Here is an 8,875-nt window from a genome sequence, read left to right as displayed (position 1 = left end):
CCAAAATTCTTTCATGCCTGAACTTCAAATCCTGGAGCTGATCAAAGATGATTTGTTGCTCCTGGGAGCATACTTGCATGAAAGGGAATGAGGAGATGAGCCAGGTGCCTAGCCTGATATCAATGAGTAGTCATTTTTAGAGTTTAGTTTGTTGTTTTTTTTGTTTTTCCCTTTGTCTTCTTGTTAGCTAGTTTCTCTCTAGCTTGTAACTGAATTCTATTCTCCCACTTAATTGATTTGGCAGAACACCTGCCGTTTTCCCTCAAAAAAGAAAAAAAAAGGAAAATAGGTATGAGCCAAAATCTAATCCTGAGTGTCATGGTCTAACTTGCTATACAAGCCCATGATAATGGGCTCGTTTTTGCTGGCCCATACTGATGTCTACTCATGATAATGGTCACTCTAGGCCGAGGTTGCCGGAAGCCCATACCGGAAAAAGAGAAGACAACACCGCCTCCACATTCACACTCCCACGCCTGAAGCCGGCGACGAGGGGCGGCGGCGGCGGCGGAGGAAGCAAAGGCAGGCCATGGCGTCCTCGTCGGCACTGGCACCGGTTGCGGTACGCGAGATGCAGCGGGACCTCGAGTCCCAGGCCAACGCCCTCAGCAAGATCCAGAAAGGCACGTGCTCTCCCCCGCCCTCGAACCCCTCGAGAGAGAGGGGAGCGGAACCTATCCCTCCCACCTCGCAACCCTAACCCTAATTCTTCTGCTCCCCTCGCAGACATCTCCAAGAACCACGAGGTGCGCAAGCAGTTCACCATCCAGGTCGGCGAGAACGAGCTCGTCCTCAAGGCACGCACCCCTCGCTTCCTCCCGTGCCCCTCTTCAGCTCCGCTTGGATTGGCGATCTGGTGCGAGTATATCGATTTGATCTGTTTTGTGGTTTGCGTGTAGGAGCTGGAGCTGCTGAATGATGGCGCAAATGTGTACAAGCTGATCGGGCCAGTGCTAGTCAAGCAGGACCTCGCGGAGGCAAAGGCCAATGTGAAGAAGCGAATCGAGTACATCTCGGCCGAGCTGTGAGTAGCTCTGAGCTGGCCTAGTTTATCATTTGGTCGGTTTCAGTTGTCGTGATGCTGGGATGATTGTGTGGAACTACTTGATATGCAGGAAGCGAATGGATCGGGCGCTTAAGGACTTGGAGGAGAAGCAGAACAGCAAGAAGGAATCGGTATGTTTTTGTTTTCATATCATTTTTTGGTTGAGTTGTTTGACTACGTTGGGACAACAATTTAGAGATGATATGTGGAACTTATCTAGATTCATTATTGGTACATGAAAAAACCTTTTGAACTTCTTTGAAGTGCGGGAGCATTTTGGTGGGCCGTATGGTCTGACATCACTGTGAATTATGAACTATACAGCTAACGTGCCCTTGAATTGGCTATGCAATGTTCTGAACATGAGCTTCATTTTCTGAACTTGGTGTTTATCGTGCAGTTTGAACTTTTAATCTATAAGTTGAGTAGGATACTATAATACTATGGAAATTTAAAAATGGTAAGGCCTCGTTTGGCACTAGAGTTTTAGTGGGGATTACAGGGGATAATCCCCATCAAACTTCAAATCCCCACTTATTCTAAATGCATGTTTGGTGCTAGAGGATGAGCGAGTTTATCCCCGCTTATCCCCACTTTTCCCCAAATTTTAGTGTATTTTTCTCAATCCCAAATACTCTACCCCTACCTAGTGGATTGGGGATGGGGTTTTGTGGGGATTAGGTGACGGTAGATGTTTCACCCAATACTCTAGAGTATGATCCCCACTAATTCTCACAACACTCTAGTGCCAAACAAGGCCTAACGAGGGAAGATAAGAGCATCTCTAGCAGAACCCGTAAAAACGTGAACTGAAAAAGTGGAGTTCAGTTCACCGAACTTGTGTATTCGGGTCGTAAAATGACTGGCGCAGAACAGAGCCCATAAATCAAAACTGTAAAACAGAATATTCCAAAAGTAATCATCTTCTTCACGAGAACTTTCTGCTCCGCTGCCTAGATCTCCTGCGCGGCCGCCGCCGAAGTAGCAAAGCACCAGCAGCTAGTACAGGCATAAGCAGCAAAGCACAAGCAGCTGGTCCGTGCCCACACGCGCAATCAAAATCACATAAGCATCTGCTATAATCAGCTCGTACATGCGCACAGGCACGCGCAGGAGCTAGCTCGTCCATGCGCACAGCCACGCGCATCTCCTAGCTGCCTCCAGCCGCCGTTTCAGCGTGCTATTGCAGCAAATCGCCCGGTAGCTCGGCCTCGCGCGACCTGCACGCCTGCAATTTCGGTCGCTCCGTCGACCTCCTCGACAAGGACACCACCTAGGTAGCAAGATTCGCCGGAAATTGACATAGACATGGTTGAAATTGGAGCGGGCTTACAGGATGTTTGACCGGCGATGCATAATTTTAGCAAAACAGCTAGAAATCGGCGGCTGGAGGCGGTTGTACGGACGGCGCGGCGCTGGAGAAATCCGTTCAGTTTTGGGCCTGTAACCCACCCTTCAGTCTGTATTAATAGAGGTCGAGTGTGAAATTTTTCGGGCCCCTGAAAAAGTTTTTCGGGCTGGATAGCGAGTTCAGTCTCTGTTCTCATGGTTTTAAAGGCGCCAAGGCATCCCAAGGCGATGGGGGGGCGCCTCAACGCCTAGGCGCTCAAGGCGCATTGCAAGGCGACGCCTTTGAGGCTGCCTTGCTGGAAGCAAAGCATCAGCTAGGTAGGATGAGCAGAGGCAAGCGAGAGGCAAAGCGAGCAACAAGAAGTGCATCACATACACACACCGGACACCACCAAGGCACCAAGAGAAGCTGTCATGGAAGCTGTACATTGTTTCCCCTGCGGGAGAGGGATGCACCAGTGGGAGGAGTCGCCAGAAGCTTGGCCAGAAGCTTGGCCGGAGCTGGGGAGGCCGGCAGATGAAGGAGCAGCAGCAGATCTGGCCAGAGTTGGGGAGGTCACGTGAGAGGAGCTCCCCCTCTCTCTCTTCCCTCTCTTTCCCCTATAGATGGCCCTCAGTTTCCCTCCCAGCCCGCCATTTCTGTTTTCCCCTCCTGCCAGCCCAAAGTTTCCCGCGCACAGAACAGAGGTGTCCAGATTCTTGCAAGGCGGCGATTTCGCGCCTAGGTGACGCCTTTGGACGCCTTGGAGACGCCTTTGGACGCCTTGGGCAGAAAACAAAGGCCACGCCGACGCCTTGCCCTCCTGGAACGCTCGGACGCTTAAGCGTCGCTTAGGCGACGCCTAGGCGACGCCTTTAAAACCATGTCTGTTCTGCGCCTCTTTCGACCCGAACCCGTAAATCGGCCGGAAAAATACGGTTCCGGCGTGATTTACGGGCTCTGTTAGAGTTGCTCTAATAAAAGGGGAAACTACAGGAGGACATATGGCCATGGATGGAGGAGGAATTGCTGTATATCAGGATTAGAATGATTACAGCATAAATAATGCTGGTGCAGACTTAAGAGATCATTTAGTGGTGTGTGAAACTCGATAGTACTCTTTTTGCCGGAAAAAAGTTGATAGTACTTACGTATTTTTACTCTGAGTTCATGCAACCTTGTGCCCTTGTCCTCGTCTGTTTTTCCCCATTAATCCATTTAGCTAGGATTACATGGCAGTCTTAAGCCATCTCAGGGATGAATCTAGTCCTTCAAATATGAAGCTTATCTCACTGTTATCCACTATTTATCAGTACATCTGGACTATCTGGTGGTAGTTCCAGTTTGGATCTTTGTGTAGAATGTTCAGGTATCAGGCTAATCTGGTGTGCTGTCCCAGGGAATAAATAATTAAATTTATAATGATCACAGTAATGATTCACTAACTTCGAATGCAGAAGCAAGCCTTGTTCAATACCGTCAAAATTAAGTGAACCAATAAAAAAGAACAATGCTTTGTTGTACCATGGCTTGTTTACGTCATTTAATTTTTTATACAAACTTCAAAGCTTCCGAACCTTTCTGTGCACCACCTTTTCTACCTGTCCTACACATTGAGCATCTCCTATATGACACACTTTGATGGCATTGGGCAGTTTACACATGTGGATATACAAGGAATATTTGGCATCCTAGTTAAGGACTTAAGGTTTCCTTCCTTCCTGATGGTGGAAATGTCTAGCAAAGCTTGGACCCATCTTTGAAGCATCAATGCGTCTAGGAGTTGCTGTACCAGTACCCTGACATACACCAGATACTTGTACATGCTGGTGTGGTTTTGTTTCTCTTTTAATAAAAGGGAAAAAGAATCCCGACACGTTCCCAAAACATGCCAGTATGTTGTTGCTCAGCTCACACTAGAAGTCCACCTTCCTCCAGCTAACCCAACATGGGTGACTTCCCCGATCAAGTAGAGGAGCGCACAGAAAATGAAAGGAGGAAACCGCTTACCTCACGGGTTTTTCTGGGAGAAAACAGATGGACGGACAAAAGAGGTTGGAGCTTGGAGGAGGGTAAGCTGGTGCACGTTCCTTTCACGGCCTGCCCTCATGCTAGCACAGATGCCTCTTCTGTTTGTTTTTCTCACCAGCAGTATCTCCTGACTTCTTTCTTCATCTGTTTTATTGTGGTTGGGGGAGAGGGGGTTTGATAGGTTTCCTTTTCCCAGTTTGTGCCCTGACCTGTTGGATATTACGAATATGTTGGTTCGTAGGCTAGGCTTGCCATCCCGGCACGGAGAAGTTAGCCAATTTGAGCTATTGCTCATATTGCGAGCCATTCATCTCGTTCTCTTACTGTAAAATTGTAATATGGAAATTCACTTTCTATTGCATGGCCCAGAAAACGCGAGATGCCTGATTGTGGATGTTGTTCTAGCAGCAAACGGATGACAGTAGAACATCAGCACAAGCACTGCATGCCTCCTGGTGCTAGCTTCCAAACCATACAACTGGATTGCTAAAGCTGTCTAGGATCACAAATTCATGGAACAAAAGAAGGATGCACACTTTGGCAAAAACACGTGGCGATGGGCAACATCAGATTCAAAAACGAAGAGCAAACTATTGGATGTGCAATTAGCAGAATCAAGTAGATCAATGTCAGGGGCAATCCAATAAAAGGGAGGACACTAAGCTGACGATTATAATAGTTCTTTCTGCTCGTCCTTTTCTAATAATTATAGGAATGAGAGTACTATTCGTGAGCCACCAAGTACCAGTCTCACCAGAGTACTGGCGTTAAAGGATTGGTCCTTCACTTGTGGATCCTCCTTAATCAGTCTTCCTGATCGAAAGAAGTTTCGGGTTATGGTGCGATAAAGAGCTTGCTTCAATGCTCGGATTCACGTAGAAAGTAACAGCAGTAAGTTGGCGGCTCAGAGAGCATGCCCTCCTGGTGAAGGAGCCCTCAAATTGGCTCTCTGTCATGGCAATGATTTGCTTGCTCGGTTGGGCAAACTAACTTAACCTTGCCGGGAAAGGGCAGAAGGAACTGCAAGGTGCGAACCCCGTCTGAATGAGAGCTTTTGATCTAGATGGCTCGCCAATGCTGTTGTTCTTTTTGAGATGCCTATTGTTATTTCTCTTCTGAGTGTCAGGAAATGATATAGGTTCGGGGCTCCCATGAGTGTTGTAGACACGCGAATGGGCTTTGGGTCGTGACTAATATCAAAATTAGAAGTCTTAGCTGGCCTGGAACCTGCGGGGATGGGCTCGAGCTAAGGTTAGTCCATCCAGTCAACCGAGTGTTTCAGCAACTGAGTTGAGTACTGAAAATTGAATCAACCACTGAAAACCAAATTAGACAGGTACTTCGTTTTCAGGTCTGATTCTGGGTTTCGATTTTTTATGACCACTCTAGCTTAGCGAACTCTTCTAGTCTACTAATCAGTGTGTTGAGCTTTGACACTCTTCAACTTAGTATATTCTCTCATAGCAAGAAAATCTTAGTTCTCGAGACGTTTGGTGAAGTAGGTCGGTTTTTCATGGCACTGAGATAATCTTAAAACGATGGATAAATTGTATACATCGTGGTTTATTGCCAGCCATGATTCTTGTTTATAGCTGCAACTTTTGCTGGGACCATCCTCAGATTCTGCCTACAGCAGTAAGGAACAGAAACATAACATTCACTCTTTGTGGGCCACCTCTGTGCTGTTGATCTACACTATATATACTCTATGAAGGAACTGACATTGATATATCATATATGGCATCCAGGTGCATAGCTGCCAGACAAGCTAAGCTTTGTCTTCTTTTGCCAATGCGGTTTGTCATGTAGAGTTCATGTGTGTAGTGTTTGGTGTAGCTCACTTGCAAGCCATTAGCAAAGTCCAACTGGATAACCAATTGGTTTGTAGTGGGTTATCTCCATCATGGGCTGCCATGGACCTACAAACAAGTTCCTGGTACATGAACTGAATTGCAAACACCTATTACTTTCTAGATTTAATGGGTGAGTTCAGTTTGGATTTGCTTAACTACTACAGTCTCAGGCAGTCTATTGGATAGAACAAAAGCATAACATTCACCCTTGTTGAGCCGCATATGTGTGGTTGTTCTAGACTATATACTCTATGAAGGAACCGGCATTGATATATCATATATGGCATCCGAGCACATAGCTGCTAGACAAGTCTTTTTCTTTGGTCAATTCCATTTGGCATGTAGAATTCATCTGTGTAGTGTTCCCTGTGCTGCTCACATTAAAAAAGTCGGACTGGGACAACCAAATGGTCTGTAGTGGTTTATCTTGATCATGGGTTGCCATGGACCTAGAAACAAGTTTCTGGTGTCCACATGAACTAAATTGCGGGAGTTCAGTTCGGCTTTTCTTGACTACTGTATAATCTAGGCCGCCTATTCGATACTTGACTTGAGATAGGTTAGTAGTCTTAGGTCCATCAGTTGGTTGTCAACTTCAATCAGGGCTTCGACAGCACGTGTATTTGGATTCTCTTAGCTCCGTGTTGTTTGGCCATACAGGTTTCTAGCATGTTAGGAGAACACACATATATTTGGATTCTCTTAGCTTTGTGCTAGTGAATGTATTAGTATTTTTGCATCATAAACTATGAAAATAAACTATGATCATACGATGTCCGCATCATAAAGGTTCAACTAGTTCTGTTTAAATCACACATTCATTTTGCATCAGTTATGACCATTCGCTAACGCATGAAAGTAACTCCCCACCTGCATTCGGTTAACTCTAATACTCGGAATGCATAAATAGTATATAGTAGTATGGCTTATTGGCTTCCCTGAAAGAACACCTAGCTTGATTTTTGCCTGATGCTGAACCCCTGGAAGACTGAAAATGAATTATGATCATATGATGTCCGCATCATAAAGGTTCAACTAGTTCTGTTTAAATCACACATGATTTTGCATCAGTTATGACCATTCGGTAAATCATGAAAGTAACCCCCCACCTGCATTTGGTGAACCCTAATATTTGGAATGTTTAAATATTTGCTTTTTGTTAATTAGTAATGTGTCTCCGCTATGCAGATAATCAGGCTGCAACAGAAGATGCAGGCTGTACAGGCGAAGGGATAGGCGTCTGTTGATAGTGTTAGCTGAACTGAAGGCCACCCTGCATTTACCCATTGTCCTCAAGCGATTGATCTATACAAGGCGAAGTTGGCTGTCTTGTGTTCTCTCTCCCATAGGAAAGGGTAACAGGTCTTCAGCATTCAGAGACTGAGAAGTGTTCAAGGTGTGTGTAGTGAGAGATTTTGTTTTTGGAGCGGGACACCCAATAGAAGATGTACCTCTTACTCTCTTGGCTTGTAGTGATATGCTTGAATGTACTTTTATTTGAAGGAAGTCGATCAACTTAATGTTCCATTGTAAGACGAGGATGTCCGGCAGTGTTTACATTGGAAAGATCTTGGAGTTCTTACGCATGTCAATTTTCTCCCGCTATTCAGGCATCTATGTTAGTCCGCCTGTTTTCCGGCATTTTTTGTCGGATGTCCCAACGGGACTCTGATGTGGGCATTACCCTACGGGTTAACCCAATATTGACCTACCTCGTTTGACCTAATAAGGGACCCATGTTGCAACGGAGGAAAGCTAGAAGGAGAAGATTTTTTATGGATAAGGCTCGAATAAGGAAAGGATAGACTATATCGATCTGGCCTCCTATATAAAGGCTAGGAGAGGGCATGTCTTAGGACCTCGATTCAACCTACGCAATCTCGCATACATCAAACCCTAAAAACATTGCCTTTTGGCGAGATCATCACAACACACTCTATCTGTTGCCCCATTGTAATCTTTTTCATTGATAAGTCAAGATCAGACAAGCAGGAGTAAGGGTTTACCTCATCGAGGGTCCCAAACATGGGTAAATCTCGCCTTTTGTTCGTTTGGTATCCGATGTTTCGTGCTAACCTGCAGAATTTCTTCAAGCATAAGCCCCTCATGGTGGGCATTGCCGAGGAGCCCCCTCGTCAATTGGTGCCGTCTGTGGGAAACCTGCTTGTGCAAGGCACCTCATCAGCTATTTCGATCATGTCGGCCACATCTTCGCCGGCATTGTCATCACCATCGGCGTCATCGTCGCCAATCTTGGAGGACTCGATCTGTTTCGGGTCCTTCGAGTTCACCCCCACGCCTTCGCGTCGCATTCGGACTTCTTGGGCCTGCGCAGCGGGATGGACATGACATTCGGGAGCGTCCACCTAAACATCAGCGCTGGTGGTGTTTTGCGCCTTCCGGATCCAATTACTTCGGGAGTTGCAGCAGTTGCGACTTCATCGACTGCCACGTCCACCGCTTCATCACCAACCGCGGCTGACTTATCGGCTGCTACTTCAACAACCACTGCATTAGCAACGCCGATTACGTCGGCTTTGTCATCACCATTGGCATCATCATTACGCCGCACCATGTCCACCATGTCCGTCGGGTCTGATGACTCCGAGTCATCGG

General features: G+C 46.4%; 1 protein-coding gene across 1 annotated transcript; it reads left to right on the top strand.

Annotated features, from left to right (window-relative positions):
• Window positions 1-480: 480 nt before the first annotated feature.
• Window positions 481-7,845, top strand: LOC124692231 (prefoldin subunit 6). The gene is made up of 5 exons (XM_047225550.1): window positions 481-623; window positions 727-797; window positions 900-1,024; window positions 1,116-1,176; window positions 7,448-7,845. Exons 1-5 carry the CDS (start codon window positions 530-532, stop codon window positions 7,493-7,495), a joined length of 399 nt encoding a protein of 132 aa, XP_047081506.1. The 5' UTR covers window positions 481-529; the 3' UTR covers window positions 7,496-7,845.
• Window positions 7,846-8,875: the final 1,030 nt, after the last annotated feature.

Source organism: Lolium rigidum, chromosome 2 (assembly GCF_022539505.1).
Source record: "Lolium rigidum isolate FL_2022 chromosome 2, APGP_CSIRO_Lrig_0.1, whole genome shotgun sequence".
Taxonomy (NCBI): domain Eukaryota; kingdom Viridiplantae; phylum Streptophyta; class Magnoliopsida; order Poales; family Poaceae; genus Lolium; species Lolium rigidum.
This window is presented reverse-complemented; position numbering and strand designations above follow the sequence as displayed.

Coding starts and splice junctions, on each gene's coding strand:
- LOC124692231 (XM_047225550.1), top strand. CDS start 530: ATGGCGTCCTCGTCGGCACTGGCACCGGTTGCGGTACGCGAGATGCAG. Junction 798..899: donor AGAACGAGCTCGTCCTCAAG/GCACGCACCCCT, acceptor GTTTGCGTGTAG/GAGCTGGAGCTGCTGAATGA. Junction 1,025..1,115: donor GAGTACATCTCGGCCGAGCT/GTGAGTAGCTCT, acceptor CTTGATATGCAG/GAAGCGAATGGATCGGGCGC.